At 36.5% G+C, this 18887-nt stretch overlaps 3 protein-coding genes across 3 annotated transcripts; 1 reads left to right on the top strand and 2 right to left on the bottom strand.

Annotated features, from left to right (window-relative positions):
- Positions 1–8334: 8334 nt before the first annotated feature.
- Positions 8335–10480, bottom strand: LOC132164448 (NAC domain-containing protein 2-like). Its single transcript, XM_059574961.1, has 3 exons — positions 10143–10480; positions 8696–8973; positions 8335–8600 (listed from the first exon to the last, which is right to left on the bottom strand). Exons 1-3 carry the CDS (start codon positions 10393–10395, stop codon positions 8478–8480), a joined length of 654 nt encoding a protein of 217 aa, XP_059430944.1. The 5' UTR covers positions 10396–10480; the 3' UTR covers positions 8335–8477.
- A 2510-nt stretch (positions 10481–12990) lies between these two features.
- Positions 12991–13514, top strand: LOC132164355 (photosystem II 5 kDa protein, chloroplastic-like). Its single transcript, XM_059574853.1, has one exon. The coding sequence runs from the start codon at positions 13080–13082 to the stop codon at positions 13392–13394; it is 315 nt and encodes a 104-aa protein (XP_059430836.1). The 5' UTR covers positions 12991–13079; the 3' UTR covers positions 13395–13514.
- Positions 13515–13855: 341 nt separating this feature from the next.
- LOC132163825 (sulfite reductase [ferredoxin], chloroplastic) lies at positions 13856–18650 on the bottom strand. Its single transcript, XM_059574206.1, has 8 exons — positions 18339–18650; positions 16407–17189; positions 16030–16326; positions 15633–15830; positions 15070–15204; positions 14823–14939; positions 14568–14726; positions 13856–14410 (listed from the first exon to the last, which is right to left on the bottom strand). The coding sequence occupies exons 1-8, from the start codon at positions 18504–18506 to the stop codon at positions 14204–14206; spliced, it is 2064 nt and encodes a 687-aa protein (XP_059430189.1). The 5' UTR covers positions 18507–18650; the 3' UTR covers positions 13856–14203.
- Positions 18651–18887: the final 237 nt, after the last annotated feature.

Here is an 18887-nt window from a genome sequence, read left to right as displayed (position 1 = left end):
TTTTTGATTAATTATTTTACAGTAATCAATCTTTGTGCAGTTTGACAGAGTTATTAATTTGGTAACTAGGTACCACCCCTAAAACTGTTTCAACCAAGGAATGGTTGGAAGAAACTGATAAGAAGTTCCAGGCTTGGCCTCGCACTGCAGGGCCTCCTGTTGTGATGAACCCTATCAGTCGCCACAACTTCATCGTCAAGTCCCAGCCTGATTAGTGAAAGCTTGCATCTTTGGCACATCCCTTGCTGATTTTGTTTCCCTTGTTAGGCATTGCAAAGACATGCTCATAAATTCTTCTGTATTCCATTAGATTATGCTCCCTTGTAAGGTAAGGTAAGGTGGACACTGTTTCAAATCTTGTCTGAACATAGTGACCATAGTGGGGGCATTTCTTTGGCAGTATGACCTTTTTGTTTATGTCATTGGATCTTTGGAAATTGATTTCATAAGCCTTTGAGCTTCAGATTGAGGATCTTGTTATTATTACATACGATGGGTTTTTACCATTTGCGGATATTGTTATTATTAAATAATATTTTCCACATGAGTAAAAAAGGAAAACGATAGCTTAATAACACTAAAAAAAAAATTGCATTTATTGTTTTTATCATGAGTTTATAAAAAGGCATTCTGAACAACATCAAACTTTTTGACAAATCAACCGTTAGGTGAGTTATACACATTTAATGGTTATTTTTAAAAAAGTTGAATGGGAAAAGACCAGAGATCGAACGGAGAAAGACGTTTAGACTTTCAAAAAAAAAAAAAAAAAAATCCTTATAAGATTTATTATGTAAAACGTAACCTAAAAGAAATCGAAACATTTTTCCACCCCATCCTCCAGGCCAGGCACGGGCCCATTGTTTCCAACCTACGCTCATGCAATAATAATCACATCAATTGTTTCTAAACTCAAACCAAACAAGCTAAGGCAGTGCTGTCAAAATCTCAATTCTTGACAGAAGACTCAAAACACTTTGTAAGCTAACAAGTCTTGATAACAAACAGCCAATTAAGCCCATAGCCTAGCATAACAACACAACCCATGCTTCCAGTAAGAAGAAAATAAAATCTATGATTATCTTGACATCATATGAAAATACATTTGATGTTTAATTAATAGGAAAAGAAGAAGAAGCCATGCATAAACGAATACTAAAAAGATCAAGAACCTGCAAGACTCTCGGGGCTGTAGAGATATATGTTTCTGTCGAAGATATGGTTTGGTGGCAAGGCTAAGGCTCGTTAAAGATCTTGGGCTTCAAGTAATCCCGAATTAGTTCATCATCATAGGGGTTGAACCTGTATCCAGATGGGAGACTGCTAAAGTACTCATCATCTAGCTTTCGCTTTGTAGCAGTGGCGTCGATTGAGCGATCATCAAAAGGCAAAAGAGAAAGCTCTAAAGAAATATGATGCTTCACCTCCATGGTTGGTCTGCCACTCTCTAATGGAAGACGGCTCAAGTACTCATCTTGATCTTCTTGCTCTCGCTTTCTAGAACTGGCATCGATTGAGCGATCATCAGAAGGCAAAAGAGAAAGCTCTAAAGAAACATTCTGCTTCACCTCCATGGTTGGTCTACCACTCTCTGATGGGAGACGGCTCAAGTACTCATCTTGATCTTCTCACTCTCGCTTTCTAGAACTGGCGTCGATTGAGTGATCATCAGAAGGCAAAAGAGAAAGCTCTAAAGAAATATTCTGCTTCACCTATATGGTTGGTCTGCCACTCTCTAATGGGAGACAGCTCAAGTACTCATCTTGATCTTCTAGCTCTCCCTTTCTAGAACTGGCGTCGAATGAGTGATCATCAGAAGGCAAAAGAGAAAGCTCTAAAGAAATCTTCTGCTTCACCTCCACGGTTGGTCTACCACGCTTCGACACTCTCTTTCTCTCTCTCTCTCTCTCTTTTAAACAGGGTAGCCGGTAACAAATAAGTTTGATTATTATATATAGCTTATTATCTCTTTCAGATTATTCAAAAAACAGGTGTCATGATTTATAGGATCTGTTGGGTCATAGATCAACCTATTAAATGCCCCGCAATCCTCGGGCCCAATCGAAGCATGGAAAGGTTCAAATCAGTAAGGATTCGGGTAACCAGGCCCGAGACCCTGAGATCCAAGACCTGCAGATCCGAGACCTATAGGTCCGAGACCTTCATATCTGAGACCCATGAGATCTGAGACCATCTAAACCGAGACCGTTAAGTCCAAGACTAACTCAAGACACATAGGTCTCGGTAGCAAGGATAACTCGGATATCTTGGGAGATACAGCAGTTAATAGATAAGTGATCTTATCCATAGAAAAGCTGTCACATCTATCAAAAATACAAATATTCAAATAAATTGATACATGTAACTACCAAATCCTACGATTTTAATCCCCTAAGATCTCAGTAAGGATAACCACTCAAATCCCTTGTTAGTAACTGCATCGCAAAAACTCAGTGAACAGTAAGTCATTGGTTAGGGGACTTCCATTACTTCATGCCTATAAAAGACGGATCATTTCTTCGTATTGGGTAAGCGCAACCTTGGTTCTAAAACTTTCCTTTGTTGCTTGTACTCTCTCTCTCTCAAATTCTGACTTAAGCATCGGAGTGTCCCCCAGCTTACCCCGGTCTCTTCAATCCTTCTCTTTTTCTTTGTTGTGCAGTCAAATCACTTGAGTGTTAGTCGACTCGGATTTGGTAGGTGTGCCACGTCACCAACAGGAAACTGTGTATCAACAGTTTGGCACCGTCTGTCGGAACTCGATTTTCATTAGTTCTTACCATCCATTAATCCAACATGGTGACCACCCGTTCCACTGCAGGCGCCTCCGGCACACCAGTTCCCAATCTAGCCAAGTTCATGAAGCAGATGACCGAATCTATGAAGGCCCTGAAGAAACAGAATGAAAACTCGCCACAAGGCTCACGGTTGCTACACGCCACAATAGCCGGAGGGACCAAGAGAGCGAGGAAAGGCGGGCAAAGAAGCATGAAGAGAGGCATGAGAAGGAGAGGCATGCAGAGATCAGTAGAGGAAAGCTGATTACAGATTCACATCACGAAGAGGATGCGAGTTCAGTTCAAGCTAGCCATCATACGACGGTCCAGAATGAGGAACGTCGCGAGCAGGAGAACCTGGAAAGGTCTTAGCATACTAGGCCTCGACAGGAGCAATCTCGCCAAGATGGCCACAATGATGGGCAGAATAAGGGCCAAGTTAATGCTGATATGGAAGATCTCAAGAAGAAGTACGAGGAGTTGACTCGCCATTTGGCTATCAAGGAGGAGAAAAGCACTACTAAAAAGCTTGCCCTTCACTGATCGAGTGTTGGGCTTCCCCTTGCCTGACAACTTCAAAATGCCACGTCGAGTGTTGGGCTTCCCCTTGCCTGACAACTTCAAAATGCCACGTGTCAAAGAGTTTGACGGTAACGGTGACCCTTCTGAACATATGGAAAGCATCCGCACTCATTTGCCAAGGATTGGTTCGCCAGATTGCTCGCCAAGTCGGTAGATAATTTCAAAGAACTCTGGTGCCTTTTCTTAAGCCAATTCTTGGCAACCTAGAAAGGAAGAAGCACCATGCTTGCTTACTATCCCTTCGTTAGGGGAAGGAGGAGTAGCTGGTGGAGGACAATCCAACTCAGCCAGAAAGGCTTACGCGAGGAAAATGCATACTGAAGAGGTCTTTTCGTTGCAAAGACCTTCTAAGGTTGTAAGGAAAGACTCAATGATTCTTTCTTTTTCTAAAGAAGATGCCAGGGGGTAATGCAGCCACACGATGATCCACTAGTAGTAACAAATGATGGTGGCCAACCAAATGATCCATCGAATTTTGGTGGATAATGGAAGTTCGGCCGATGTCCTGTATTGGCCGGTTTTTAAGCAAATGGGTATGACATGATAAAAATTAGGGGAAAATGCAGTTTACCTCCTGAAATTTCAGGAGTTTTTCAATTTTAACCCCAAATTTCAAAAATTGGCAATCTACCCCCTAAAATTTCAAAAATTGGCAATTTAAACCTTCCGTTTAATTTTTCTATTAAATTGGACAGAAATTTTTTTTAAAAAGCCAAAGGGTAATGACTATTATATATAAAATGCAAATAGTCAAAACGCACTAAGTCCATAAAAAGTACACTAAAATTCAAGTCCATTTTCTTCAATTAAATATTCCTCCCAAATCTCCAGGCCAGGCACGGGCCCATTGTCACCCGTCTGGCCAACTTGGGCCTGAAGTTCATCATGAGCAGGAACCAGCCCATCATCAGCTCCGCCTCCTACGACCCCATGTGGCGCATCCTCGTCCTCCGCCCTGTTCTGTCCTTTCTTATAGATCCTGCATAGAGTCCAATCGTCCAACTGGAGAATACAAAAATGTAGTGGTGGGATCAGTTTCAGATTGAAATTAAGAACATAAAACCAAATGATAACTACAATTAATCTTTACAGTTTGAAAAACAAAACAAAACAAAAATACATACTTTCATATCATTTTGATCAATTTTGGGCCGAAAAGGTGGATTGATGATTCTATATTCATGCATAAGCCAGTTAGTGCTTTCACCCTTTGGAAATTTTCCTTTGTAGAAAACCAGTGTCTTCTTAAACCCAATAAGAGTGTTTGTCAAATCTTTAACTTGCTTGTCTGCTGCAGAAGGCATCCAGAATCCATCTCCAACTGCTCGATTTGGATGAGTTCCATTTGGGTTAAAAAAGTACATTTCAGTTTCTCCTCCATATTGTTTGTATGTTTCTTCAATATATAAACAAAAATTAGAAAGAATAATAAACTTAATTAACAAGTAACTAATACATCAAACATGCAATGCCATGTACGTACCATATTGATGGATAGATTTACATGATAATAGTTGTACTATCGTCATGAAACACCAATTAATGAAAACTAAGAGAAAAATGATTGGTTCAAACTCTTTTGTGACCCGTTGATAGCCTAAGAACAGGTTTGAGTTTGCGTTAGATAGCTTCAAAACTATTTTTAGTATCTAAAAAGTTGTGCCAAATAAAAGTTAGCATGTTTGGTAAAAAAATTTAAAAACACTTCTTTTGACTTTTTTTACTTGAAAAATGGTCAAAACACATTTGGCAAAAACTGAAAAATGAAGTTATATTTCTCAAATACAATCTCAAACAAGCTCGGAATATATCAAACATATGTTATAGTCGACGAGGAACACCTAAACCTCAAACTTCAATGCCAGTTCTCTGACAATCTATGATGACTCCAAAGATTAATGATTTTTCCCATTGTCAAGTTCTCTAACAATCTGATTCATCTGAACGTACATATCAAAAAGTGCACACTACTAAAACTACAACATTTCATTCTCTGAATTAAATGAACTTCTCTTTATAACTCACAGCATCAATTCTACCAAGAAAATTTAGTAATTTAAATGGTTAAACTATATATGTGTGTCCAGATCATAAAATTATACTCAGAATCGAACAAAAGACAAAGGTCAAGGCAGTACTCGACATCAAATGAAGAAGCTTTCCCACTTATAATGATGATGCAAAAATAATAGCAGAAGCAATGTAGAAAATAAACACAAAAAATAAATTTACGGGTGGTTAGGTGTTAAATACCTACATCGACCTCTCGGAATACCCCTTAGATTATATTGTGATCATTAATTACAATCAACCCATAAATAGAGAATATTTTAATATCAACCTAATTATGGAATATATGAAAAATATATTATATATTCCGTATATTCTAAGAGCTTCGCAAAAGCTCAATGAACTCAAACACGTACGCACGATAGCAAACACTTTGTAAGCTAACTTAATTATCTTGATAACAAACAGCCAATTAAGCCCAAAGCCTAGCATATACAAAACAACCCATGCTTCCAGTAAGAAGAAAATAAAATCTATGATTAGCTTGATGTCATATGAAAATACACTTATAGGAAAAGAAAAAGAACCTGTCGGGGCTGTAGATATATATGTTAACGTCGAAGATCTGGTTTGGTGGCAAGGGCTCGTTCAAGACCTTGGGCTTCAAGTAATCCCCGAATTAGCTCATCGTCACCCAGATGGGACTCGGCTCAAGTACTCATCTTGATCTTCTCGCTTCCGCTTTCTAGCAGCGATGTCGATTGAGTAATCATCAGAAGGCAAAAGAGAAAGCTCTAAAGAAATATTCTGCTTCACCTCCATGGTTGGTTTAGCGGCGCCAATTGAGTGATCATCAGAAGGCAAAAGAGAAAGCTTTAAAGAAATATTTTGCTTCATGGTACTGGCTACTGAAGAATTCTATAAAAGCGTATATATGGGCTGAGAGTTGTAGAGTACTCTCATCTCTTCTGTATAGACTAGTATTTGAATATAAAATCCACTTCAGATTATAATTGAGAGTTATATTCAGAAACAGACATGTTTAATTATCAATTATAATGATATTAATCATGTATTCACTCTCAGAAATTGCTATTTTTTCTTCTTAAATATCCAATATTATTAGTGAATTTTAAAAAGAGTTGGACAAAAGATAAACATTAAAACAATTGGTTGTGACTGGTGAGAGTTCAATCTCCAAACTGATTAACCGATCAAATTAAGGAATTGGGATATATATGAATGACATCAAGATATATACTTTATTAAATGAACCAATTAAGATATATATATATATTAGTCAAACAATTCCAAACTAACTAATTCGGATATTGTACATATTATTGATTGTTTGGGATTGGCTTTATAAAAAACTACAATTTGAAAACTTAGAATTTCTGTGTTTTCAAATGGCAAATAAGGATATATTTTTTGAAAACGCACAATTTTAAAAGCTAAACTAGAATTTCGCCAAACACTGAACTTCATTTTCAAATAGTATATTTTAAAATCGCAATCTCATAAATTAATCAAATTAAATAACACATTTTAATATTCTTAATTAAATACTCTCAACCTCTTATTTAGTTTTAGGCCATGCGTGTAAATATTATAACTTTTTTTTTTTGCTTTTGTTAAATTTTTCTATAAATTAATGTTGAAACCGAGAAACAATTCTAAAATTCAATATATATAGTTTGACATATATTGTTTGAATTTCTTGATCATATTGTCATGATGGTGTTGTAAATTTTAATTTATACACGCAACAAAAAAAAAATAATAATAAAATTCTGTTATGCTTTATTAAATGAGCCAATTAAGATATATTAGTTAAACAATTTGAAACTAACACATATTTGGATGTACATATTATTGATTGTTTGCGTTTTTGTTTTTTTTTTTTTTAAAAAAAAAATGTGCTTTTTTGAAAATGTACAATTTTAAGGGTACTGCGATTTTAAAAGCTAAATAGCGATTTTGCCAAACACTTAATTGTGATTTCAAATAGTACATTTTAAAATCGCACTTTTTGAAATATAAATCCAGATTTACAATATATCTATGTTTGGGATTGCGGTTTCAATAAGTGCAATTTTAAAAATTGCATTTTTGAAATCGCTACTTTTAAAATCGTAAAGGCTCTTGGTACATGGTAAAAAGTATTTTTTTAATCAAATATTTGTTATCATGATTTTGATTTAAATTTGCGCATTTTCAAATAAGCACTATATAGCTTGCTTATAAAAATCTCAGATTTTTTTTCTCCTATTTTAAATTAAGTGGTGTTTTTTAAATCGCAATGCCAAATGCCTTACATTAAGGGTGCTCAAACAATTATAACCGACAGGTATTAAAAAATTTAAAAATAGATTTTGGCTTAAAGTACTTCTCATTAAGCTTAAATAAGACTAGAGTTACAATTACAATGAAACACCAAAACTTAACAAGATAAGTTTGATGTGACGAGATAACTATCTAAGTAAACTAATTACAATAAAAGACCTAATACACAGGAGAGATCTAATACATAAATAATTACAAGAGGTGTGATTGAATGCAAACAAATAACATTTGCATTCAATGATAGAAGAGAAGTTAAGTAGAAGTAGATGTCTCATGGTGGATCGTGACTGGGCTCAAGCGCACCAGTGACGGTGCTCAAGCCAACCCAAGCTGGTAAGTAGCCGTTCTTATTAGCCGTTTCTAGTACGCTCAATCTTTTTGAAGGATGCGCTCGAGCGCACTCGTGTTGTGTTGCTGGAACATCCGCTATAGGAACAGATGTTCAAATTGCTTATTTAGTTTTAGGCCATGCGTGTAAATATAAGTTCTTGTTGTTTTTGTTAAATTTTTCTATAAACGTTGAAACCGAGAAACAATTCTAAAGTTCAATATATATAGTTTGACATATAGAAACAAAAAATATGAATACTTATTTTTTAAATCCATAATTACTTCTATTAATGGACGTATTCATCACCCATTATTAACAAAAACTAGTCATATATATTTATAAGAGAAATAATTGAGACATAACTTTGACCCAATTTTTCTCTTATGTAGATCAAAAAAATTATATTATTATTACATTTTATTTTTTTAATTCTACCCCCTAAACATGAAATTCTGGATCCGAGCCAGCCTGACATCAGCTCCGCCTCCTACGGCCCCACGTGGCGCATCTTCCGCCCTCAAATTATAGATCCTGCATAGAGTCCAGTCGTCCAACTGGAGAATACAAAAATGTAGTGGTGGGATCAGTTTCAGATTGAAATTAAGAACATAAAACCAAATGCTTGAAAAAAAATAAAATAAATACATACTTTCATATCATTTTGATCAATTGGAGGATTGATGATTCTATATTCATGCATAAGCCAGTTAGTGCTGTCACCCTTTGGAAATTTTCCTTTGTAGAAAACCAGTGTCTTCTTAAACCCAATTACAGTGTTTGTCGAATCTTTAACTTGCTTCTCTGCTGCAGAAAGCCTCCAAAATCCATCGCCAGCTGCTCGATATGAACGACTTCCATTTGGGTACTTTCGATCTCTTGGAGTAAAAAAGTACATTTCAGTTTCTCCTCCATATTGTTTGTATGTTTCTTCAATAAACAAAAATTAGAAAGAATAATTAACAAGTAACTAAAACATCAAACATGCAATGCCATGTACGTACACCATATTGATGCATAGATTTTACATGATAATAGTTGTACTATCGTCATGAAACACCAATGAAAAACTAAAGAGAAAAATGATCAGATCAAACTCTTTGTCACTTGTTGGTAGCCCTAAGAGCAGGTATAGAATTGCGTTAAAAAAGTTAAAAAGTACTTTTAGTGTTTAAAAAATTGTGCCAAATAAAATTTCGCATAATGCTTGATAAAAAATTACAAAAGTACTTCTTTTAACTTTTTTACTCGAAAAATGGGCAAAGCTTAAAAATAAAGTTATATTTCTCAAATACAATCTCAAACATGCTACGAATATATCAAACATCTGTTATAGTCGATCAGGAACACGTAAACCTCAAACTTCAATGCTGGTTCTCCAACAATCTATGATGGCTCCAAAGATTAATGATTTTTCCCATTGTACAAGTTCTCTAACAATCTGAACATATCAAAAAGTGCAGAAACAAAATTCTGCAGAACCCTTTACACCCTTCCAACTAAACTACCAATCCATACTCTTATACAATTGTACCAACAAACAGCAACTATTTACACACTACTAAAACTACAACATTTCATTCTCTAAATTAAATGAATTTCTCTTTATAACTCAGAGCATCAATTCTACCAAGAAAATTTACTAATTTAAATGTGTGTCCGCATCATGAATAATCGAACAAAAGACAAAGGTCAAGTCACTCGACATCAATTGTTTCTAAACTCCAACCAAACAAGCCAAGGCAGTGCTGTCAAGATCTCAATTCTTGACAGAAGAGCTTCACATCCATTCCAGTACTCCAATCCCACTATCTTGACAGAAGCGCTTCACAAAAGCTCAATGAACTCAAACACGCACAATAGCAAACACTTTGTAGGCTAACAAATCTTGATAACAAACAACCAATTAAGCCCAAAGCCTAGCATATACAAAACTTAGACAAAACCCAATTGGGATATCAAACAACCCAAGTGGAAACATGCTTCAAGTAAGAAGAAAATAAAAATCTATTATCTTGATGTCATAGGAAAAGAAGAAGAAGAAGAAGCCATAAACGAATACTAAAAAGAAGAAGAGGGGTGTTAATTTCAACAAGAACCTGCAAGAATCTCGGGGCTGTAGAGATATATGTTAACGTCGATCATCTGGTTTTGTGGCATGGGCTCGTTAAAGACCTTGGGCTTCAAGTAATCCCGAATTAGCACATCGTCGTCGGGGTTGAACCTATACCCAGGTGGCACAGTGCTCAAGTACTCATCTTCTCGCTTCCGCTTTCTAGCAGTGATATCGATTGAGTGATCCTCATAAGGCAAAAGATAAAACTCTGAAGGAATATTCCCCTTCACCTCCATTGTTGGACTGCCACTCTCTGAAGGAAAATACACTTTGGCGCGAAGCCAAGCTTCGAAACTCTCTTTCTCTCTCTCGGTATCTCCTTTTAACAGGGTAGCTAGCCAGCAAAGAGATAAGTTTGATAGTTTATCTCTTCCAGCAAACAGGTGTCATGATTTTTTTAAAACATAAATTTTTATCGTAGGATGTATTTTATGCATTAATTATAAGTTTAGGAGAAAATTAGTGGGTGTTGACATAATAAAATTTAAAGATAATTTTAAGAATATTTGAGGTTTCGTTTTTACTTGAGAAAAGTACACTTTATCTCCAAAATTTGGAACGATTTTCAATTCAACTTTCAATATCTCAATTTTCATCAAGTGATTTCGTTTTAACATGAAATGAATCAAAAATAAAGAAAACATATAATTAATGAATCAAAAATTAGTTTTATAGGTCATACTTTTTTGCCTTCGTTAAGTTTTTCTATAAAAGTCCAACTGAGAAATAATTCTAATTAAGGCTTAATAGAGTTTGACATTGTTTGAACTTCTTAATAGGGGTGAAAAGGCGATGTCGTTTTGGTTTTTTTTTTTAAAATTTTATTTTAAAAAGCAGTTAGCGGCTATTAACTACTAACTGTAACGGCCTTTTCCCCTCACTTCTTAATCCGGACGTTGTAAAAATTTTCAACACAAAATACAATTTATAGACAAAAAATAAATAAATAAATTATTATTGAAATATAAAAAGTTGAGATTAGTATCCTCTAGGATTCGTAGAGTGGTTTAGCGTATGAGTAATGCTAAGTACCATCTTTTTATCTTTCTAAAGCTGATATGGCTTTCAAAATCACCATTGAATCAAAATTCAAATATGACTCATTTAAAATTTAATTGTGATTTTAAAAACTACATCAACTTTAAGAGAATTTTAAGAAGATAAAAAGATGGTAACTACCATTACTCATAACATATATATATTCTTTAAATTTCAATTTTTGATTTTTGATCCAATTAAAAAACTTTGTACTCTTGATAACAACAAATCCCTTCATTTTTAGCGCCACATTTTTTAAGACGTCAAAGTTCAATGATTGCACACTTACAAAGAATGTGGTTGGCTGCATATGCATACAGTTCCTAGTAAAGTACATAAGGATTTGAATACTTGATAGAATGAAATTAGTTGGTCATATTCGTATTCATTGTCGATCTGGATTTCCTCTAATTGGGGAGAAATTAGAAATTCTTCAATTGTTAATCGTGGTCTTTCATTTTAAATTTAATGGACTATAAAATCATTTAAACCTCTGTAAAACAAAAGCCAGCATTTAATGCCTCAATTATATAAAAGCAGCTAGTATTTTATAGACCATTAAATTTAAAATGAAGGGCAATGATTAACAATTAAAGAATATCCAATTTCTCCCAAATTAGAAGGGATCTCAATTTATTGTATGTAATACAGACAATTAATGTAAGAGAATAGATGGTCCCACACCCACTCCAACAAGTACTCTGACAGACCTAACATAATTTGTAGGGTTAATTACACTTTACTCCCAAAGTTTGAGCCGATTTTTAATTTGACCTCCAATGTTTTAATTTTTACAATGCATCTTATCAAAGTTTCAAAATTTTTCAATGTGGCCTATCCGTTAATTTTCACCCAATTTAACTGAAAATTGGTTACGTGTGAGGCACGTTTATTTTTTTTGTCTTAAATTTCTAAAAGTGTCCCCTTGTATATTACCAAATTCTAAAAATGCCCCCAATTTTAAAAAAAAAAAAAAAATGGGGTGGCCGTAGCAACCCCTTTGGGCATTTTGGAGGGTGGCCATCATTCTGGAACCACCCCCATTTGGCCCCTTGGGGGTGGTCAGCCACCCCCATGGGGGCCATGGGGGTGCCACACCACCCCCAATCCGGCCAGATGGGGGTGGCCAGCCACCCCAATTTTATTTTTTTTATTTATTTATTTTTAAATAACAAATAAAAGTGTAGGGATAATTTAGTATTTTTCATTATTTTTGTTAGAGAAAATAGAAATAGTTAACGGATTTGCCACATAAAAAAAATAAATAAATAAAAAATAACTTTGATGGGTGTATTGTAAAAATTGAAACAATGGAGATCAAATTAAAAATTGGCTCAAACTTTGGAGGAGTAAAGTATATTTAACCGTAATTTGTAACACTAGCAATAGATTGCACAAAAGTATTGACAGTGTCTTGAAGTAGCATTTGAGCTCATAATTAACAGTATTAATAACACATTAGCATGGAACACTAAACATAAACATAATTAACTCGAAGAAAAAAAAATTATGGACAAAATGCCTAATCCTCCTTTAACATAGTCAAAAGTGATCTTCGATAGGACCAATACTTTTGATATAGATTGAGATCCACAAATATTGCTTTTAATTGAACCCCCCCCAAAAAAAAAAAAACAAAAAAAAAAAATCCATCAATCAAGAGCTTTCCGGAACCAAGAGTTTTCAGTAAGATAAAACAACACGTGGCAAGAACCCATTTGTCAAAAAACATCTTTCCGGATAAGAAAATGGATGAAGGCCTCCTATCATCACACCTCATGTTATTTCACACTTTTAACTAGCGACCAAGACCCTCTTCTCATATGTGCTTGTGAGAGAAGGATTGCTTGACAGCAAAAGATAGCAAAATCAGGCTGCAGAGATGGCTTCCATGACCATGACTGCTTCATTCCTAGGCGGAGCAACCTCAACTGTGACCAAAACTCCTTCCGTCAGCGGCGCTCGCCGGGGCCTCGTTGTGGCCTCAAGAGCCACAGAAGGAGAGAAAACCAGCTCGGAAGAGCGCAGCAGTGGGAGGAGGGACTTGGTCTTTGCCGCCGCGGCAGCTGCCACGGCATTCTCAGTTGCCAAGCTTGCCATTGCTGTTGAAGAGCCAAAGAATGGGACCCCAGAAGCCAAGAAGAAGTATGCACCTGTTTGTGTCACAATGCCCACCGCACGTATCTGTCGCAAGTGAGAAGGGTGTTTGATTTTTCTTTGTTTATTGTTTATGATTAGTCTAAGGGAAATATGTAAAAGATGTGACTCTTATGCACATTTGTATCCTTCTCATTGGAATACAGTCCTGTTCATCTAACTACTTCTTGCACTTCAGAACTCTGCAAATTTGATCCAAGTTGATCTAATTATACAGCATCCAATATTAATTGAATTGAAAAAAAAAAGGCACAAACTCAAGTAAATTGGGACAAGTTCAGAATCTCTATGGGACTGTGTTATGTTTATTGACGACTTTGTTTTTTGTTCTCAAATAAAAAATATTAATAAAACAACTATAAACACAAAATACTATTCAAAACTCAAATTATTTTCACATTACCCAAAAAAACCTCAAAAATGTTTAAACAAACATACCCCAAACCCCTAGACTTCATTGTAATCAATCCAAAAGCAAAATGCTTCACTATGGTGCCACGATTTAAAAAGGCTTTTCTTCATTCAAACAAGACTTGATAGTTATGAACATGGTTAGTAATACAGGGGCACACCCCAATTTACAATCCCAACATTTGCAATTGCAAATTCTCAAACAAGTCTTGGAACGGAGATCTTATGAAGCAACAATAAATAAAACTCTTAACCAAATGGCCAACTGGGGATACAAAATCCAGGCAAAATTATACAAGTTGGGGTGCAACAAAACCAAAACACAGAAAACTTGGTACAAAATGGTACCACACCAGTATCCATTCACTTCCGCTGTTACCGAAGAGTAACAGCTCGGAGAGAGAATGAAAGCAACTGCAAATGACTTCCACGGTCAACTCATTCACCTTTCCCATTTTGCTGGGAAGCAACAAAATTGCGGATGACTTCCATGGCTAACTGGTGAGCATTCTTGTTCTGCAGTTTTGCACATTTATCCATGGCTTCATATGTCTCCTTATCGGCAAAAAGCTTCAGGTTGTACCGTGATGGTGCCAGCTCTGGACCTTCCCATTTGTCAACCAACTCTTGAAGTTTCTCAAATCCCTGACAAAGAACAATTGCAGTTCACATCAATCACTTGTTCATCAGTCTATGACGAACATCAAATTTTAATTTACTACAAGTTTGAGACAATCAGCTACTTTCATGCAAGTAGCCAGAGAAACAAAAAAATAAGAATCTTGGTTGCTTTACTACTCACCATGCGGGTTGTGAAGTCGCCGAATGATTCTTTAGATTGCCTTCTGCGTTTCCAATAATAAAGCAAAGGCTCCAAAACTTTTTCAAGGTCTTGAAGCTTAACCTTATTCATGAAGGTTCTCGCTATTGCCGTTTGATTGGGTCTTCCACCAAGCCAGATCTGCATTTAACAATAAAGGAACTCAGTAACGTCACATAAGAACACATTATTGAATAAACGGAGGGAAGAAAGAGGTTGAGCACGTGGATGTAACACCTGATAGCTGTTGGGACCATCACCAACCAGTCCAAGCTCAGCCATGTATGGTCTAGCACAACCGTTGGGGCAGCCGGTTACCCTTACAACAATTGATTCATTGTACTTGAGACCAACCTGAAATCAGAAAGGCTTTACTCATTAATATGCATCCTGACTCCTGATCCTTATAGACATAGTATTGATTTTCCCTCAGTATGTGGTGCTTCTCTGAATTAGTATGTGAACTTTTAAATTTTAATTATACCTTCTCAAATACAGCCCGAACGCGCTTAAGGAGGTCAGGTGTTCCACGTTCAGCTTCAGTTATTGCAAGTGGGCAAAGTGGTAAGGCCGGGCATGCCATTGCAGTTATGTTGAGAGGGTCTACATACCTAGGTTGCTGTAGACAAACAAACCAGGTCAATACATCCCCACATATAAAACAAGATCCCACAAAATAGATAAAATAAGAACAAATAAGCCTAAACAAATGCATGATGATTCGATGAAGAACATATAAGGAAAGGCCTGATTAACCATATTCAGAAAGTTCAACAGAAAAGCTTCAATCTAAGAAAAGGATCAAGGAAGAGTACTGGGAAAAAAAAGGCAGAATAAAGGCAAAAATTGTCACCGAAGTAGGAATTTGTTATTCACCTGCTATATTGAAATTGAATGTCTACATTGCTATATGCAGTAGTCAAGACTACATTACTATATGCAGTAGTCAAGACCAATGAACACAATTCTGACTGAAAATTTTTGGAGAATACAAAATGCATAGGCACAAAACCATATTGATATCGGCTGAAATAATGAATATCTCACCAGTAGACCAGCCTGAGCAAGAGCTGTAGTGATGGGACGCTTCCATGCATTGCGAATATCACACAAGATTATGTTCTGGTTTGGTGTGAGCCGCACATTCAAATTATACTTCTCTATTACCTCTCTTAATGTCTTCTTCATTTTCCCCCCAATACGGCCATTATCAACATGAAGCCCACAAAATAAACTGCCATCCCCCTGTTAAAAAAATTATCTATAGTCAGAAAACGGGGTGTGGGTTGGGGGCAATTTAAGGCAATGAATTAGCCATAGAGGTATGATTTGAGACAGTATCAACTGAGTAGGAGGGACAGTATGTGACAGTATAATCATTTAAAACCTTAAGATGGAACTAAAAACATTAAATAAAATGAAGTCCAGATCAATCAAAACGAACCTGCTCATGCCATCCCAAGTAACTTTTAAATTCCCATTCTGGCAACACGCGGAAAGGTTCAAATTTTCTTCCATAATATTCCTCAACCACACTTCTAAACTTTTCAATTCCCCAGGAGCTGATCAAATATTTCATTCTACTATACTTCCGATCATCTCTTCTCCCATTTTCTCGTTGGGTAACAACAATAGCTTTTATTGCATACAATATGTCCTCTTTTGGCACATAACCTAATGGTTCTCCCAAACGTGGAAAAGTGGTCTCCAACCTATGTGTTCTTCCCATACCACCGCCAACCTGCAACAGACGTGACAAGAAACTATCATCTATAAGCCACAGAAGCAAGCATGGAAACTGTTAAGATTTGTTGATCTTACATATATGTTGAATCCCTGAGGTTCTCCCTCATCATCAGAAACAACAACAACACCAATGTCATTTGTGAGAATATCAACTGAGTTGTCTGTAGGCACAGTGACAGCAATTTTGAATTTCCTTGGCAAGAACTGAGTTCCATAAATGGGTTCAGCTGAATCAGGGAAATTTGTTCCATGAGAATTATCATTGCGGGCCTTCACTACTTCAGGAGGTTCTGCCGTTATGACTTGCTCCCCATCCACCCACACATCATAGTAGAAACCAGACTGAGGAGTTAGGAGTGCAGCAATATTCTCTGCTGTTTGCTGTGCGAATAGATAATCTTTTCTTGTAAGTGGAGCAGCAGGAGCAAGAACATTCCTATTGAGATCGCCACAAGCACCAAGGGTTGAGCCCATGTTTTTAATGATTGTACTCATGACCGTCTTGAGGTCCTTCTTCAAAACTCCATGGAGTTGAAATGTTTGTCTGGTGGTCAAACGAAGTGTTGCTATTCCAAATTGGTCTGCAAGATCATCCATTGTCAAGTAGAGTTGATTTGACACTTTTCCACATGGGTTTTTAGTACGAAGCATAAATGAGTAATTCCTTGGACCGCGATCATCTCTATTGTATTGTTGATAGCTCCCATGGAACTTGATAATTTGGGTGGCAGCATCATTTATATTTGGGGCATCCGTCAACAATTCCTCGTTAAGAGGGTATCTTATGTAATTACTTTGTTCTTTCAATATTTCAACCTTGCTACGCTTAGTTTCAGAAGCAGTGTTAGGCTTTGCTGGCTGTAAAAAAGAGATTCTACAAATTTCAGAACCAAGTACTTTGCTCACTGAAAATGAAAATATATCAATCCAACATTCCTCATCCTCCAAAGGAGGAGGTGCTTTGAGCCTAATATTTGCCAACAATAACAAATAATTAATATTTCATACTTTGAACTCAATTATGAAATAGCACGAAAGCAAAATTAGGGGAGCTTTTCATTTTGCAGGTTCTATCCATTTTTCTTTTCTTGCAAAAAGAAAGGAGTGGGAAGAGACAAAGTGAAATATTTTGAAAAAATATTTTCATAAGAAAAAATTTAAATATATGTCAAAAAAAAAAAATGAAACACAGAAAAGATTCACCCACCACCCGGACATAGAAGGCCAGTAAATTGCACAAAAATGAATACCTTTTTCAGTATCATACTAAAAGCAGTACATGAAGTTCATCATTACAGTACCCATACACTCAACCATCCACACTTGATCATTTCCAATCTGAACTACCGTCGGATGCCAAGAAAAGAATAATTGGAAAAAAAAAAAAAATCTTACAGTCCTTGCTGTTTCTCATCCGCAAGTAACTCTAGCTGTCTAGTTGGTCCTTAGAATAAACGAGAGAAAATAATACAACAAAACCAGAAGAATATCTTCCTTCTCTTTATTTCAATTTGAAGGAAAGTTGGAAACTTCTATTGCCAGCTTGACAAATTCAATCATTTCCATTTTCACTTACAAATCACAAATTTGAAAAAGGCTTCCATTTTAAAAAGCAAAAACTTAAGAAGAACAAATCGGTTTCATCTATAGCAAAAAATTAGAGACTAACACACGGGCAAAGAACATATTTGATGGTCCGATTCGGATTGCGCTATCTTCCCCACATTTTCTAACCAACCAAACACGCATTCACAATCGGAAACAGACAGCAACGAGAAGAAACTAACAAACGAACATCGCTTAAAATGGCCTCATTTCTTTATCATTTAGCTCTCTTTCATTTCAAAGAACCAAACTACCTGGCAAAAAAAGCAAATTTTCTCTCCTTTTCCTACAATTTCCTGGCATCACCCAACAGAGCTAACTCAAAAAAAAAAAAAAGACACAGAACTAAAACTTCAACATTTATAATAAGCTAATAAAAAGAAAATCGGAGCAAAATCTCACAGTGGACACAGCTCTAATCGCCGAAGGACTCGGAGACGAAACCGAAAGGGAGCGCGCGTGTCGCGCCAAAGCAAGAGAGCCGGAGGACCTGAGGCCGCGAAAGCTCGGAATCTGAAGCTTCGGGTCCTTGAGCAGAGCGGTGTTCGCAGACCCAAACGACGTCGTCATGGCTTCGAATTCTCAAAGGAAGGCCCTAGGCCCTAGGCCGAGCTAGGGTTTCTGAGTGAACGAAGAAGAAGCAGCAGTAGTTGAGGGCGAAGTAGATGCTTGGGGGCGTGTGCGCAATTTGAATGGGTGGTATGAGGAAAAGCGAAAAGGTTCTTCAATTTTCAGATTTTGTTTTTGTGATTGTTGGTACGGGCTAACGTGCACCGTCACGTGCCTGTCACGAGCACGTTTTGATATTCCTTGTCTCGGGGTGTTGTAGCCTTGTAGGATAACCCCCACGCGCGGAAGTCAAAAGACCAGGCTGACCTTTTTTCTTTTTCTTTTTTTGGCAAATACATCCCATATTAAGAATAGGAGAGAAACGATAAGGTTTCGAGTTTA

Source organism: Corylus avellana, chromosome ca10, assembly GCF_901000735.1.
Source record: "Corylus avellana chromosome ca10, CavTom2PMs-1.0".
Classification (NCBI taxonomy): domain Eukaryota; kingdom Viridiplantae; phylum Streptophyta; class Magnoliopsida; order Fagales; family Betulaceae; genus Corylus; species Corylus avellana.
The sequence above is the reverse complement of the archived record's forward strand: the minus strand, read 5'-3'. Positions and strand labels throughout refer to the sequence as shown.

What these genes read in the sequence shown, in the direction of transcription:
- LOC132164448 (XM_059574961.1), bottom strand. Translation starts at nt 10,395, where the DNA reads ATGGAGGTGAAGGGGAATATTCCTTCAGAGTTTTATCTTTTGCCTTAT. An exon ending in CAGCCCCGAGATTCTTGCAG is followed by an intron (nt 8,974 to 10,142) that starts GTTCTTGTTGAA and finishes TGTTTATTGAAG; the next exon opens with AAACATACAAACAATATGGA. An exon ending in TTGATCAAAATGATATGAAA is followed by an intron (nt 8,601 to 8,695) that starts GTATGTATTTAT and finishes TGTATTCTCCAG; the next exon opens with TTGGACGACTGGACTCTATG.
- LOC132164355 (XM_059574853.1), top strand. Translation starts at nt 13,080, where the DNA reads ATGGCTTCCATGACCATGACTGCTTCATTCCTAGGCGGAGCAACCTCA.
- LOC132163825 (XM_059574206.1), bottom strand. Translation starts at nt 18,506, where the DNA reads ATGACGACGTCGTTTGGGTCTGCGAACACCGCTCTGCTCAAGGACCCG. An exon ending in CTCAGGGATTCAACATATAT is followed by an intron (nt 16,327 to 16,406) that starts GTAAGATCAACA and finishes CGTCTGTTGCAG; the next exon opens with GTTGGCGGTGGTATGGGAAG. An exon ending in TTGCTCAGGCTGGTCTACTG is followed by an intron (nt 15,205 to 15,632) that starts GTGAGATATTCA and finishes GTTTGTCTACAG; the next exon opens with CAACCTAGGTATGTAGACCC.